At 54.5% G+C, this 16,008-nt stretch overlaps 1 protein-coding gene across 1 annotated transcript in view; it reads left to right on the top strand.

Annotated features, from left to right (window-relative positions):
• The window catches only part of LOC144675918 (arf-GAP with Rho-GAP domain, ANK repeat and PH domain-containing protein 1-like), a gene marked incomplete at its 3' end in the record, with an annotated part of 87,308 nt that overhangs the window by 1,473 nt on the left and 69,827 nt on the right, over positions 1 to 16,008 (top strand). Inside the window, exons 2-3 of the mRNA XM_078536450.1 lie at positions 3,687 to 3,784; positions 8,522 to 8,707. Of these exons, the coding sequence (XP_078392576.1) occupies positions 3,687 to 3,784; positions 8,522 to 8,707 (284 nt within the window). The remainder of the gene's footprint in view (positions 1 to 3,686; positions 3,785 to 8,521; positions 8,708 to 16,008) is intronic.

The following is a 16,008-nucleotide window of genomic DNA, read 5'->3' as shown; positions in this document are numbered from 1 at the left end:
GAATGGTTCCAGGAATGAGAAACTTCAGTTACGTAAATAGATTGGAGAAGTTGGAACTGTTTCTTTCGCCAAGAGGAGGTTGAGAGCAGTTTCGTTAGAGGGGTTTAAAATCACGAGGGGCCTGGAAAGAGTAGATAGGGAGAAACTGTTCCCGTTGGCGGTAGGATTGAGAACCAGAGGGCACAGACATGTGGTGGAAATTTTTCACCTTGCACCCCAGGACAAACACAAGAATGCCAAATTTTAAACGGTCACAACAATCTATACTGCGGGAGGAAAGGGTGCTGATTGGTTGGCAAGTCAGCTCTGACTGGCCGAGGCATTGCCATAGAGAAAGCAACGGGGAACTGTAGGCTCCCCAAGCTCCGGGGTAGTTTAGAAAAGTCGCAAGGTTTGAACATATTCCTTTAGTTTACAGAGAACGGGTCCCTGTGTATGAATGAATGTCACTTCTAGGAAGTATAAATCACCCACGTTACAGGCTTGACTGATTAACTTAAATTGGTTGTTAGTGTAGCGATGAGCGCACTCGGGATTGTTCGGCAAGTGCTGTCCAATCACAGAATCACATCTAACAGTGGCCATTTTGTTTTGGGTTTTGCGAGTGCGGGCTGGTTGGGTACAGTCTGTACCTGCCGAAAGCTCTGGCAACAGGTCTCTCTTTTTCAGCCAGAGATGAAAAAAATAGACCAGAGACTGCACCTTAGTCCACATGGCCTGTTATAATTTGTTTCTCTTTAATCGGGAAGGATGTTGGGAAATTATAACAACCTGCATTTATATAGCACCTGTGACATAGCAAAATGTCCAGAGATGTTTCACAGGAGTGTAATCAAACAAAATTTGACACTGAACCTCACGGGAAGATATCAGGACAAGCGATGGAAAGCTTGGTCCAAGAGGTGGGTTTTAAGGAGCGTCTTAAAGGAAGATTGTGAGGTAGAGAGGTGGGGAAGTTTAGGGAAGGAATTCTAGAATTTAAGAGTCTAGGCAGCTGAAGACGCGGCCGCCAATAGCGCAGTGACTACAATTGGGGTGATGCGCAAGAGGCCAGAATTGGAGGAGCACAGAAACCTCGGAGAGTTGGGGTTAGGGCTGGGGTGGTTGGAGCAGATTACAGAAACAGGGAGGGGCGAGGCCATGGAGGGATTTGAAGGTGAGGGGGAGAATTTTAAAATCGAGGCATTGCTGGATGAGGGTCCGCTGTGGGTCGGTGGGCACACGGGAGATGTGTATTGGACGTTGTATAACTTGGTCAGAGAGGATTTTGGAGAAGAGCAGCAAGATCCCGAGGACAAAGTAATTTAGTGAGGGGGGAGCGAAAGTAGGAGGACTTTGTGGAGAGACTGGAGAAGCTGGGATTGTTCTCTTTACAGCGGGAGAGGTTAAGGGGAGATTTAATGGAGGTGTTCAAAATCGTGAAGGGGTTTTGAGAGAGTAAGTAAGGAGAAACAGTTTCCAGTGGCGGGAGGGTTGGTAACCAGAGGGACACAGATTGAAGAGAATCTGCAAACAAACCAGAGAGGGAGATGAGAAGAATTTTTTTACGCAGCGAGTTGTTGTGATCTGGAAGGCGCTGCCTGAAAGGGCGGCGGAAGCAGATTCAATAATAACTTTCAAAAAAGGGGATTGGATAAATACCTGAAGGAAAACAATTTCCAGAGCTAGGGTAAAAGAGCGGGGAGATTGGGATTAATTGGCCAGCTCCTTCAGACAGTCAGCGTGGACGAACCAGATGGACTGACTAGAAACATAGAAACAGGAGTAGGCCATTCGGCCCTTCGAGCCTGCTCTGCCATTCAACATGATCATGGCTGATCCTCTATCTCAACGCCGTACTCCCGCCCTCTCCCCATACCCCTTGATGCCTTTGGAGTCGAGAAATCTATCTATTTCCTTAAATATATTCAGTGACTTGGCCTCCCCCACAGCCTCTGTGGTAGAGAATTCCACAGGTTCACCACCCTCTGAGTGAAGAAGTTTCTCCTCATCTCAGTCCTAAATGGTCTACCCCGTATCCTGAGACTGTGACCCCTTGTTCTAGACCTCCCCCCGCCAGAGGAAACATCATCCCTGTATCCAGTCTGTCCAGCCCTGTCAGAATTTTATATGTTTCAATGAGATCCCCTCTCATTCTTCTAAACTCCTGTGAGTACTGGACTAGTCGACCCAATCTCTCCTCTTATGACAATCCTGCCATCCCAGGAATTGGTCTGGTGAACCTTCGCTGCACTCCCTCTATGGCAAGTATATCCTTTCTTAGGTAAGGAGACCAAAACTACACACAATACTCCAGGTGTGGTCTCACCAAGGCCCTGTACAGCTGCAGTAAGACATCCTTGCTCCTGTACTCAAGTCCTCTCACAATGAAGGCCAACATACCATTTCCCTCCTTAACTGCTTGCTGCACCTGCATGCTTGCTTTCAGTGATTGGTGTACAAGGACACCCAGGTCCCTTTGTACATCAACATTCCCCAATCTATCATCATTTAAATAATACTCTGCCATTCTGTTTTTCCTACCAAAGTGGATAACTTCACACTTATCCACGTTATACTGTATTTGCCCACTCACTCAACCTGCCTGAATCGCCTTGAAGCCTCTTAACATCCTCCTCACCGCTCACATTCCCACCTAGTTTTATGTCATCAGCAAACTTGGAAATATTACATTTGGTTCCCTCATCCAAATCATTGATATATATTGTGAATAGCTGGGGCCCAAGCACTGAGCCCTGCGGTACCCCACTAGTCATCATCCACCACTCTGAAAAAGACCCATCTATTCTTACTCTCTGTTTCCTGTCTGCTGACCAATTCTCAATCCATGCCAATATATTACCCCCAATCTCATGTGCTTTAATTTTACACACTAACTTCTGAGGTGGGACTTTATCAAAAGCTTTCTGAAAATTCAAATACACCACATCCTCCCTTATCTATTCTGCTAGTTACATCCTCATAGAACTCAAGTAGGTTTGTCAAACATGATTTCCCTTTTGAAAATCCATGTTGACTTTGTCTAATCCCATTGATATTTTCTAAGTGTCCTGTTATCACATCCTTTATAATAGATTCTAGCATTCTCCCTACTACTGATGTGAGGTTAACCTGTCTATAATCCCCTGTTTTCTCCCTCCCTCCTTTTTTAAACAGTGGGGTTACATTTGCCACCCTCCAATCTGCCGGGACTGTTCCAGAATCTACAGAATTGGGGAAGATGACAACCGCTGTTTCCATTGCCACCTCCTTTAGTACCTCGGGATGTAGATTATCAGGCCCTGGGGATTTATCAGCTTTCAGTCCCATTAATTTCTCCAGCACTGTATTTTTAGTAATAGTAATTCTCTTCAACTTCTCCTCCTCGCTAGACCCTTGGTTCCCTAGAATTCCCAGGAAGTTATTTGTGTCTTCCTCCGTGAAGACAGAGCTGAAGTAGTTGTTTAATTGCTCTGCCATTTCCTTATTTTATATTATAAGTTCTCCCATTTCAGACTGTAAGGGGCCTACATTTGTCTTCACTAATCTTTGTCTTCTTACATACTTTTTATTTCTTTGACCTTGTGTGTTAATGAAGTGTTACCTTATATGTCTGATTGGAAAATGTCAAGACAAGGTCGGGGTCAAGATGTAATCAATATTTCATGGCTTGAAATGTTAAAACCTGCCTCCTTGATGTTTAACAGGACATCACTGACACTGAGCAGAGCAGTACTGGGGAGAGTCCAAGCAGCTTCTTCAGCGATGACGATAATGCAGATGACTATGAGATGATGCTGGGCCTGTAAGTCTCTCTTCCTACGTCGGTTTGTTATTTACCAAAAGGGAATGGTCATTGTGTTCAAACTGCAGGGAGCTCTTGTGGCGCAGATGGGTAGCATCCCTGCTTCTGAGCCAGAAGCTCCGGGTTCGATTCCCACCCCAGGACTTGATGGGCGTGGAAAACGCGTTCATAATGCAGTCAAACAGGATGGCTCTCAGCCTGTTAAATCCTCCCAATACGCCTGCTAGTAAGATCGGGAGAGTTTCCTGGTCAGCCATACTGCAGAAGGCAACGGTAAAGCACTGCAGCGCTTTGCCGAGCATCATCGTGGACCTATCCAGTGGGAGTCATCTTAGGGAATGGTACCCGATGGAGGAGGAGTCATGAGGGAGATCACAGAATGGTGCATCCTACATTGTGGAAGGAGGCCATTCAGCCTATCATGTCTGCATCATTCTCAGAATGACTAGTTGACTTGGTGCCATTCTCCCACCTTGTTTTCTGTGCCTGTTGGCATTGGGCATTAAGCATAATCATGGACCAATCCAATGGACGTCCATGGTCACCAACCACCTCTTAGAGCATGGTACCTGGAGGAGGGAAGATCTCCTGTGTGAGGAGCAGGTTATCAATGGAGCAGGTTTATTAACATTGAAAAGGTTATCTTTACAAATCACCCTTGAGAGTGTGATTCAACTATTTTGGATTTGGAACCATTTGTAACCTCAGGAAGAGGAGCCTCTATGAATATTCATGAGGAGGTGGGTCTGATAATTACTGGTCAAATCCTTTGAGGAAAAAAGTTATCAACGGAGAAATGTTGATCAAAGAGGTGGTTTTAAGGAGTGTCTTAAAGGAGGAGAGAGAGGCAGAGAGGTGCGGGTAGGGAATTCCAGAACTTAGGGCCGTGGCAACTGAAGGCAGGGCCGCCAAGGCTGGAGTGAAGAATATTCTAGAAGAACAAGAGGCCAGAATTGCCGGAGCGCAGAAATCTTGGAGGATTGTGGGGGCTGGAGGAGGTTATAGAGATAGGGAGGGGGTTGTAGGGCTGGAGGAGGTTACAGAGATAGGGAGGGTTGTGGGGGCTGGAGGAGGTTGCAGAGATAGGGAGGGTTGTAGGGATGGAGGAGATTACAGAGATAGGAAGGGCTGTGGGGCTGGAGGAGGTTACAGAGATAGGAAGGGTTGTGGGGCTGGAGGAGGTTACAGAGATAGGGAGGGTTGTAGGGCTGGAGGAGGTTACAGAGATAGGGAGGGTTGTGGGGCTGGAGGAGATTACAGAGATAGGAAGGGTTGTAGGGCTGGAGGAGGTTACAGAGATAGGGAGGGTTGTAGGGCTGGAGGAGGTTAGAGAGATAGGGAGGGGATTGTAGGGCTGGAGGAGGTTAGAGAGATAGGGAGGGGGTTGTAGGACTGGAGGAGGTTACAGAGATAGGGAGGGGGTTGTGGGGCTGGAGGAGGTTACAGAGATAGGGAGGGGGTTGTAGGGCTGGAGGAGGTTACAGAGATAGGGAGGGGGTCGTAGGGCTGGAGGAGGTTACAGAGATAGGGAGGGGGTTGTGGGGCTGGAGGAGGTTACAGAGGTAGGGAGGGTTGTAGGGCTGGAGGAGGTTAGAGAGATAGGGAGGGGGTTGTAGGGCTGGAGGAGGTTACAGAGATAGGGAGGGTTGTGGGGGCTGGAGGAGGTTGCAGAGATAGGGAGGGTTGTAGGGATGGAGGAGATTACAGAGATAGGAAGGGCTGTGGGGCTGGAGGAGGTTACAGAGATAGGAAGGGTTGTGGGGCTGGAGGAGGTTACAGAGATAGGGAGGGTTGTAGGGCTGGAGGAGGTTACAGAGATAGGGAGGGTTGTGGGGCTGGAGGAGATTACAGAGATAGGAAGGGTTGTAGGGCTGGAGGAGGTTACAGAGATAGGGAGGGTTGTAGGGCTGGAGGAGGTTAGAGAGATAGGGAGGGGATTGTAGGGCTGGAGGAGGTTACAGAGATAGGGAGGGTTGTAGGGCTGGAGGAGGTTACAGAGATAGGGAGGGGGTTGTAGGGCTGGAGGAGGTTACAGAGATAGGGAGGGGGTTGTAGGGCTGGAGGAGGTTACAGAGATAGGGAGGGGGTTGTAGGGCTGGAGGAGGTTAGAGAGATAGGGAGGGGGTTGTGGGGCTGGAGGAGGTTAGAGAGATAGGGAGGGGGTTGTGGGGCTGGAGGAGGTTACAGAGATAGGGAGGGGGTTGTAGGGCTGGAGGAGGTTACAGAGATAGGGAGGGGGTTGTAGGGCTGGAGAAGGTTAGAGAGATAGGGAGGGGGTTGTGGGGCTGGAGGAGGTTAGAGAGATAGGGAGGGGGTTGTGGGGCTGGAGGAGGTTACAGAGATAGGGAGGGGGTTGTAGGGCTGGAGGAGGTTACAGAGATAGGGAGGGGGTCGTAGGGCTGGAGGAGGTTACAGAGATAGGGAGGGGGTTGTGGGGCTGGAGGAGGTTACAGAGGTAGGGAGGGTTGTAGGGCTGGAGGAGGTTACAGAGATAGGGAGAGGGTTGTAGGGCTGGAGGAGGTTACAGAGATAGGGAGGGTTGTAGGGCTGGAGGAGGTTACAGAGATAGGGAGGGGGTTGTAGGGCTGGAGGAGGTTACAGAGATAGGGAGGGTTGTAGGGCTGGAGGAGGTTACAGAGATAGGGGGTTGTGGGGCTGGAGGAGGTTACAGAGATAAGGAGGGGGTTGTAGGGCTGGAGGAGGTTACAGAGATAGGGAGGGGGTTGTAGGGCTGGAGGAGGTTAGAGAGATAGGGAGGGGGTTGTAGGGCTGGAGGAGGTTAGAGAGATAGGGAGGGGGTTGTAGGGCTGGAGGAGGTTAGAGAGATAGGGAGGGGGTTGTGGGGCTGGAGGAGGTTAGAGAGATAGGGAGGGGGTTGTGGGGCTGGAGGAGGTTAGAGAGATAGGGAGGGGGTTGTGGGGCTGGAGGAGGTTACAGAGATAGGGAGAGGTGTAGGGCTGGAGGAGGTTAGAGAGATAGGGAGGGGGTTGTGGGGCTGGAGGAGGTTACAGAGATAGGGAGGGGGGTGTAGGGGCTGGAGGAGGTTACAGAGATAGGGAGGGGTGTAGGGGCTGGAGGAGGTTACAGAGATAGGGAGGGGTGTAGGGGCTGGAGAGGTTCCAGAGATAGGGAGGGGTGTAGGGGCTGGAGGAGGTTACAGAGATAGGGAGGGGGTTGTAGGGCTGGAGGAGGTTAGAGAGATAGGGTGGGGGTTGTGGGGCTGGAGGGGGTTACAGAGATAGGGAGAGGTGTAGAGGCTGGAGGAGGTTACAGAGATAGGGAGGGGTGTAGGGGCTGGAGGAGGTTACAGAGATAGGGAGGGGTGTAGGGGCTGGAGGAGGTTACAGAGATAGGGAGGGGGTTGTAGGGCTGGAGGAGGTTACAGAGATAGGGAGCGGTGTAGAGGCTGGAGGAGGTTAGAGAGATAGGGAGGGGGTTGTAGGCCTGGAGGAGGTTGGGTGTAGGGGCTGGAGGAGGTTACAGAGATAGGGGTGGCTGGGCTGAAGTTTAGGGAGGATGCAAGGTGGGAGGTTGGCCAGGAGAGTCTCGAGGCCGAAAAGGTGTGGGTGAAGGTTTCAAAAGCGGATGAGCTGAAGCAGGAGCTTTCTTAGTGCTCGTGTGGACATGAGGTCGGAAGCTCATCTCGGAGTCAAATATGACACCAACATTGTGAACAGTGTGGTTTAGCCTCAGAGCGGGAGAGAGATAGAGTCGGTAGTGAGGGAGTGGAGTCGGTAGTGAGGGAGTGGAGTCGGTAGTGAGGGAGTGGAGTCGGTAGTGAGGGAGTGGAGTCGGTAGTGAGGGAGTGGAGTCGGTAGTGAGGGAGTGGAGTCGGTAGTGAGGGAGTGGAGTCGGTAGTGAGGGAGTGGAGTCGGTAGTGAGGGAGTGGAGTCGGTAGTGAGGGAGTGGAGTCGGTAGTGAGGGAGTGGAGTCGGTAGTGAGGGAGTGGAGTCGGTAGTGAGGGAGTGGAGTCGGTAGTGAGGGAGTGGAGTCTGCAGTCGGTAGTGAGGGAGTGGAGTCTGCAGTCGGTAGTGAGGGAGTGGAGTCTGCAGTCGGTAGTGAGGGAGTGGAGTCTGCAGTCGGTAGTGAGGGAGTGGAGTCTGCAGTCGGTAGTGAGGGAGTGGAGTCTGCAGTCGGTAGTGAGGGAGTGGAGTCTGCAGTCGGTAGTGAGGGAGTGGAGTCTGCAGTCGGTAGTGAGGGAGTGGAGTCTGCAGTCGGTAGTGAGGGAGTGGAGTTTGCAGTCGGGTCCGAAGACAGTGGCTTCAGTCTTCCCAATATTTAATTGCAGGAAATTTCTTCTCATCCAGTACTGGATGTTGGATAAGCAGCCTGATAATTCAGAGACAGTGGAGGGGTGGAGAGAGGCGGTGGTCAGGTAGAGCTGGGTGCTGTCACCATGCATGAGAAACCTGGTGTGCTTTAGGATGATGTCACCGAGGGGCAGCATGTCGGTAAAGAATAGGAGAGGGTCCAAGGATCAATCCTTGGAGGACATCAGAGGCGAGTCCGAGAAAGCGAGAGAGAGTGAGAGAGTGAGAGAGTGAGAGAGTGAGAGAGTGAGAGAGTGAGAGAGTGAGAGAGTGTGAGAGTGTGAGAGTGTGAGAGTGTGTGAGAGTGAGAGTGAGAGTGAGCGAGAGCCTCTTCCTAGAATGAGAAATTCTCTTAAAGTGAAACCGTTGAGTTTCGCTTGGATGTGAAGTTTCCTTTTGGCTGATGTATCTTCTTTCTTGACCCTAGTACCCCCGGCTCCAATTCTGACGATCTGAGCTTGGCCGGGTTGAAAGTGGACAACGCGCTACACTGTGAGGACGCCAGGTCTTATGCCAAGTTGGAAGAGTCACACTCAGTCCTGAAGCAAGTGAACAGCAGCCAACTTTGCCCACTGATCAAGGCCGGCTGGTTAGACAAGAACCCTCCGCAGGGGTAAGGAACAAGCCAACTGCTCCTGTAAGATGCTGTGGGGGTGGGTGGTGGTGGGGGTGCCGGGGCGTGTGGGAGTTGTGGGGGTGGGTGGTGGGGGGAGGCCGGGGCGTGTGGGGGTTGTGGGGGTGGGTGGTGGGGGGGGTGCTGGGGCGTGTGGGGGTTGTGGGGGTGGGGGGTGGGGGTGGGGCCGGGACGTGGGGGTTGTGGGGGTGGGTGGTGGGGGGGGTGCTGGGGCGTGTGGGGGTTGTGGGGGTGGGTGGTGGGGGGGGGGGCCAGGGCATGGGGGTTGTGGGGGTGGGTGGTGGGGGTGCCGGGGCGTGTGGGGGTTGTGGGGGTGGGTGGTGGGGGGAGGCCGGGGCGTGTGGGGGTTGTGGGGGTGGGTGGTGGGGGGAGGCCGGGGCGTGTGGGGGTTGTGGGGGTGGGTGGTGGGGGTGCCGGGGCGTGTGGGGGTGGTGGGGGTGGGTGGTGGGGGGAGGACGGGGCGTGTGGGGGTTGTGGGGGTGGGTGGTGGGGGTGGGGCCGGGACGTGGGGGTTGTGGGGGTGGGTGGTGGTGGGGGTGGGGCCGGGACGTGGGGGTTGTGGGGGTGGGTGGTGGGGGGGGTGCTGGGGCGTGTGGGGGTTGTGGGGGTGGGTGGTGGGGGTGCCGGGGCGTGTGGGGGTTGTGGGGGGTGCCGGGACGTGGGGGTTGTGGGGGTGGGTGGTGGGGGTGCCGGGGTGTGTGAGGGTTGTGGGGGTGGGTGGTGGGGGGTGCCGGGGTGTGTGGGGGTTGTGGGGGTGGGTGGTGGGTGGGTGGTGGGGGGGTGCCGGGGCGTGTGGGGGTGTGTGGGGGTTGTGGGGGTGGGTGGTGGGGTGCCGGGGTGTGTGGGGGTTGTGGGGGTGGGTGGTGGGGGTGCCGGGGTGTGTGGGGGTTGTGGGGGTGGGTGGTGGGGGTGCTCGGGCGTGGGGGTTGTGGGGGTGGGTGGTGGGGGTGCCCGGGCGTGGGGGTTGTGGGGGTGGGTGGTGGGGGTGCTCGGGCGTGGGGGTTGTGGGGGTGGGTGGTGGGGGTGCCGGGGCGTGTGGGGGTTGTGGGGGTGGGTGGTGGGGGTGCCGGGGCGTGTGGGGGTTGTGGGGGTGGGTGGTGGGGGTGCCGGGGTGTGTGAGGGTTGTGGGGGTGGGTGGTGGGGGTGCCCGGGCGTGGGGGTTGTGGGGGTGGGTGGTGGGGGTGCTCGGGCGTGGGGGTTGTGGGGGTGGGTGGTGGGGGTGCTCGGGCGTGGGGGTTGTGGGGGTGGGTGGTGGGGGTGCCGGGGTGTGTGGGGGTTGTGGGGGTGGGTGGTGGGGGGTGCCGGGGTGTGTGGGGGTTGTGGGGGTGGGTGGTGGGGGGGTGCCGGGGTGTGTGGGGGTTGTGGGGGTGGGTGGTGGGGGTGCCCGGGCGTGGGGGTTGTGGGGGTGGGTGGTGGGGGTGCCGGGGCGTGTGGGGGTTGTGGGGGTGGGTGGTGGGGGTGCCCGGGCGTGGGGGTTGTGGGGGTGGGTGGTGGGGGTGCTCGGGCGTGGGGGTTGTGGGGGTGGGTGGTGGGGGTGCCGGGGTGTGTGGGGGTTGTGGGGGTGGGTGGTGGGGGTGCCGGGGCGTGTGGGGGTTGTGGGGTGGGTGGTGGGGGGGGTGCTCGGGCGTGGGGGTTGTGGGGGTGGGTGGTGGGGGGGTGCCGGGGTGTGTGGGGGTTGTGGGGGTGGGTGGTGGGGGTGCCCGGGCGTGGGGTTGTGGGGGTGGGTGGTGGGGGTGCTCGGGCGTGGGGGTTGTGGGGGTGGGTGGTGGGGGTGCCGGGGCGTGTGGGGGTTGTGGGGGTGGGTGGTGGGGGTGCCGGGGTGTGTGGGGGTTGTGGGGGTGGGTGGTGGGGGTGCTCGGGCGTGGGGGTTGTGGGGGTGGGTGGTGGGGGTGCCGGGGTGTGTGGGGGTTGTGGGGGTGGGTGGTGGGGGTGCCGGGGTGTGTGGGGGTTGTGGGGGTGGGTGGTGGGGGTGCCGGGGTGTGTGGGGGTTGTGGGGGTGGGTGGTGGGGGTGCCGGGGTGTGTGGGGGTTGTGGGGGTGGGTGGTGGGGGTGCCGGGGTGTGTGGGGGTTGTGGGGGTGGGTGGTGGGGGTGCCGGGGTGTGGGGGTTGTGGGGGTGGGTGGGGGTGCCCGGGCGTGGGGGTTGTGGGGTGGGTGGTGGGGGGGTGCCGGGGTGTGTGGGGGTTGTGGGGGTGGGTGGTGGGGGTGCCGGGGTGTGTGGGGGTTGTGGGGGTGGGTGGTGGTGGGGGTGCTCGGGCGTGGGGGTTGTGGGGGTGGGTGGTGGGGGTGCCGGGGTGTGTGGGGGTTGTGGGGGTGGGTGGTGGGGGTGCCGGGGTGTGTGGGGGTTGTGGGGGTGGGTGGTGGGGGGTGCCGGGGTGTGTGGGGGTTGTGGGGGTGGGTGGTGGGGGTGCCGGGGTGTGTGGGGGTTGTGGGGGTGGGTGGTGGGGGTGCCGGGGTGTGTGGGGGTTGTGGGGGTGGGTGGTGGGGGGGGCGCTGGGGCGTGAGGTTGTGCAGCACTGCTTCACCAAATGACGCCAACTCTAAGTTAGGAGGACAGGTTGGCTGCAGCCAATCAGAATGCTTTCTTAACAATGGGATGCTCAGTGTGAGCAGCTCGATATGGTAGAAATTTCAATTACACCCCCCTCCCACCCAACAACATCCAGAGCTTTTTGGGGGTGGGTCGGGGAGGGGGGGTGAATCCCAGGTTTCCGCTCCCCTTCGTGAGGAGTGCTTCCCGAAGTCACCTTTTGAGTGGTCTGGCTCTGATATTAAGGCTCTGCCCCCTTGTTCCGGACTCCCCACGCCCCCATCAGAGGAAATAGTTTCTCTCTATCGACCCTGTTGAATCTTTTCACTCATCTTAAAAAAATAAAAAGCCTCAGTTGGATCACCCTTTATTCCAAACTTGAGGAAATACAAGTCCTGTCTGTGCAACCAGCCTTCAGAATTTAACCGTTTCAGTCCCGATATCGTTCTGGTGAACCTGTGCTGGGCAACTATACCCTTCCTTCCTGAGGCACGGCATCGGGAACTAAATGTACGATATTCCTGCTCCGAGGAAGTTTGACTCTTCGATGACCTGATGGGGAGAGGGAGGGAGAGGGGAGGGGGTGCTGGATACACAATGGGGGTGCCGGTGATGTGCAGGCCTGCACGTTTCCACAACAGTTCACACTCCAGTATCCTGCGCTCTATTCCGTTCAGGCCTTCTTGTCAAGGCTGCTCTGAAGGATGTTTGTGGTCTGGCTATAGTGTTGTCACTCTCTGCTAATGAGGTATGATTGTTGCCTCTTTCAGAGATACAGGCAAGGGCAGGTAAACATCAGCTGTTGGAGTGTGATGAGCTGACAGAAATGGTCGGGTACATTATATTAGAGTCATTACGGCATAGGTACATTATATTAGAGTCATTACGGCACAGGTACATTATATTAGAGTCATTACGGCACAGGTACATTATATTAGAGTCAATATGACACAGGTACATTGTATTAGAGTAATTATGGCACAGATGCATTATATTAGAGTCATTACGGCACAGGTACATTATGTTAGAGTCAATACGACACAGGTACATTGTATTAGAGTCATAATGCCACAGCTACATCGTATTAGTGTCATTATGGTGCAGGTACATTATATTAGAGTCATTATGGCACAGGTACATTGTATTAGAGTCATTATGACACAGGTACATTGTATTAGAGTCATTATGACACAGGTACATTGTATTAGAGTCATTATGACACAGGTACATTATATTAGAGTCATTATGACACAGGTACATTGTATTAGAGTCATAATGGCACAGGTACATTGTATTAGAGTCATTATGACACAGGTACATTGTATTAGAGTCAGTGATAGGGGAGAGTGTACATGGGGCTGTGGGAGGGGATTAAATGGGTGGGTAGAGTCAGTGATAGGGGAGTCAGTGATAGGGGAGAGTGTACATGGGGCTGTGGGAGGGGATTAAATGGGTGGGTAGAGTCAGTGATAGGGGAGAGTGTACATGGGGCTGTGGGAGGGGATTAAATGGGTGGGTAGAGTCAGTGATAGGGGAGAGTGTACATGGGGCTGTGGGAGGGGATTAAATGGGTGGGTAGAGTCAGTGATAGGGGAGAGTGTACATGGGGCTGTGGGAGGGGATTAAATGGGTGGGTAGAGTCAGTGATAGGGGAGAGTGTACATGGGGCTGTGGGAGGGGATTAAATGGGTGGGTAGAGTCAGTGATAGGGGAGAGTGTACATGGGGCTGTGGGAGGGGGTTAAATGGGTGGGTAGAGTCAGTGATAGGGGAGAGTGTACATGGGGATGTGGGAGGGGATTAAATGGGTGGGTAGAGTCAGTGATAGGGGAGAGTGTACATGGGGCTGTGGGAGGGGATTAAATGGGTGGGTAGAGTCAGTGATAGGGGAGAGTGTACATGGGGCTGTGGGAGGGGATTAAATGGGTGGGTAGAGTCAATGATAGGGGAGAGTGTACAAGGGGCTGTGGGAGGGGATTAAATGGGTCGGTAGAGTCAGTGATGGGGAGAGTGTACATGGGGCTGTGGGAGGGGATTAAATGGGTGGGTAGAGTCAATGATAGGGGAGAGTGTACAAGGGGCTGTGGGAGGGGATTAAATGGGTGGGTAGAGTCAGTGATGGGGAGAGTGTACATGGGGCTGTGGGAGGGGATTAAATGGGTGGGTAGAGTCAGTGATAGGGGGAGAGTGTACATGGGGCTGTGGGAGGGGATTAAATGGGTGGGTAAAGTCAGTGATGGGGAGAGTGTACATGGGGCTGTGGGAGGGGATTAAATGGGTGGGTAGAGTCAGTGATAGGGGAGAGTGTACATGGGGCTGTGGGAGGGGATTAAATGGGTGGGTAGAGTCAGTGATAGGGGAGAGTGTACATGGGGCTGTGGGAGGGGATTAAATGGGTGGGTAGAGTCAGTGATGGGGAGAGTGTACATGGGGCTGTGGGAGGGGATTAAATGGGTGGGTAAAGTCAGTGATGGGGAGAGTGTACATGGGGCTGTGGGAGGGGATTAAATGGGTGGGTAAAGTCAGTGATGGGGAGAGTGTACATGGGGCTGTGGGAGGGGATTAAAAGTCACTGTTAGAACCAGCCACCTTTAGTGAAATTACTTTGGTTGTGAATTGGGAGGCCGACCAGGAGGGCATTGGAATTGTGGAGCGTGGTGATAAAATAGCCCAGAACCCTGGGCTGGATGGCCTAGTGGGGTACCATACTCTCTCTTACAAGAAGTATATGGTTACCTTTCGATGTGTTAAAGGCATTATATAAATGCAAGTTGTCGGTGAGTGTGGGTGAAGATCAGGCCCTGTTGTGATGAATGGTGAAGTGGGAGCCTGACGCTCACTGGAATGGGGAATGCCCTGTAAAGGGGCACTGACATTTAATTGTCCATTCGATCAACTTGGGTGACCTTGACTGGTCTAACTAAAATTTGACCCTGGGGCTTAAGTCGCTCCTGTGGCCTGAACTTCAAACCTGTCAGTGAACACGGCGTGCTCCCTCTTCAGAGACCATCCACCCATGGGAGAGAGGTGCACAGCTTCTGGGACCACCCCCCCATTAACATGCTCTGCTTTGGCCTGTTGCTAATTCTCTTCACCAAACCCAGCACAGACCTGTGAGGGTATCATTTGATCTAACCGCTCCCCTCCCACCCTGATCGGCCCTCGATCAGTCATACGGTAGGGGGCTCTGAACTGTGGCTCAAAATAGAAATTGAACTGGACTAGCCATATAAATACTGTGGCTACACGAGCAGGTCAGAGGCTGGAATCCTGTGGTGAGTAACTCACCTCCTGACTCCCCAAAGCCTGTCCACCATCTACAAGGCACAAGTCAGGAGTGTGATGGAATACTCTCCACTTGCCTGGATGAGTGCAGCTCCCACAACACTCAAGAAACTTGACATCATCCAGGACAAAGCAGTCCGCTTGATTGGCACCACATTCACAAACATTCACTCCCTCCACCACTGACGCACAGTAGCAGCAGTGTGTACCATCTACAAGATACACTGCAGGAACTCACCAAGGCTCCTTTGACAGCACCTTCCAAACCCTCAACTGCTATCATCTAGAAGGACAGGGGCAGCAGGCACATGGGAACACCACCACCTGGAAGTCCCCCTCCAAGTCACTCACCATCCTGACTTGGAAATATATCGCCCGTTCCTTCACTGTCGCTGGGTCAAAATCCTGGAACTCTCTCCCTAACAGCACTGTGGGTGTACCTACACCACATGGACTGCAGCGGTTCAAGAAGGCAGCTCACCGCCCACCTTCTCAAGGGCAACTAGGGATGGGCAATAAAGCCCACATCCAGTGAATTAATTTAAAAAATGGAGGAACAGCCCCTTCACTTAGTGGAACAAAGCCTCTGCCCTCTCGCACTCCAAATGTACGTGAAACATGGAGTCATCCAGGCTGGGGAATTGCAGGCAGCCTGGGAGTCCATAGCACTGCTTAAAACACTGTTGTACGGGATTGCACTGTGCAGCACTCACCCCCCACCCTCACTCAGGCTGTGTCAGCCAAACTGTTTCCAGTTGGAATCACTGAAGCTGCTTTTGCCCCCCTGAGCACAAAGAGTGGTTGTTCCTGCGATTCCCCCCCATCTCCTCACCTCCCCCTTTCCCCTCCACCCTCTCCATCGCCCCGCCCCCACCAACGAATGCCACTCTTGCTAATGCAGCAACAGCGAATGTTTTTGTTTGTTAAGCTCCTTTAATAAATTTAAACATCGGAAAGCACTTCACGAGAGCGACAGCGAACGAAATGTGACACTAAAACCACATCTGGTGACGTTAGGGTCAAGGGACCGAAGGCTTTTTAAAAATTCATTCACGGGAGGTGGGTGTCGCTGGCTAGGCCAATGTTTATTGCCCATCTCTAATTGCCCTTGAGAACTGAGTGGCTTGCTAGACTATTTCAGAGGGGGCAGTTAAGAGGTCAACCACATGGCTGTGGGTCTGGAGTCACACGTAGGCCAGACCGGGTAAGGATGGCAGATTTCCTTCCCCAAAGGGCATTAGTGAACCAGACAGGTTTTTACCACAATCGACAATGGTCGTCATTAGACTCTTAATCCCAGACCTTTCATTGAATTCAAGTTCCCCCGTGTGCTGGGATTTGAATCTGGGTCCCCAGAGGATTACGCTGGGTCCCTGGATTATAACACCACTGTGCCACCGCTTCCCCAGGGAGGTCAGTTTTAAGGAGTGTCCTATAGAAAGGGAGCAAAGGGGGTAGAGAGAATTCC

The sequence above is a fragment of the Cetorhinus maximus genome, unplaced genomic scaffold, assembly GCF_964194155.1.
Source record: "Cetorhinus maximus unplaced genomic scaffold, sCetMax3.hap1.1 HAP1_SCAFFOLD_1223, whole genome shotgun sequence".
NCBI lineage: Eukaryota > Metazoa > Chordata > Chondrichthyes > Lamniformes > Cetorhinidae > Cetorhinus > Cetorhinus maximus.
The sequence above is the reverse complement of the archived record's forward strand: the minus strand, read 5'-3'. Positions and strand labels throughout refer to the sequence as shown.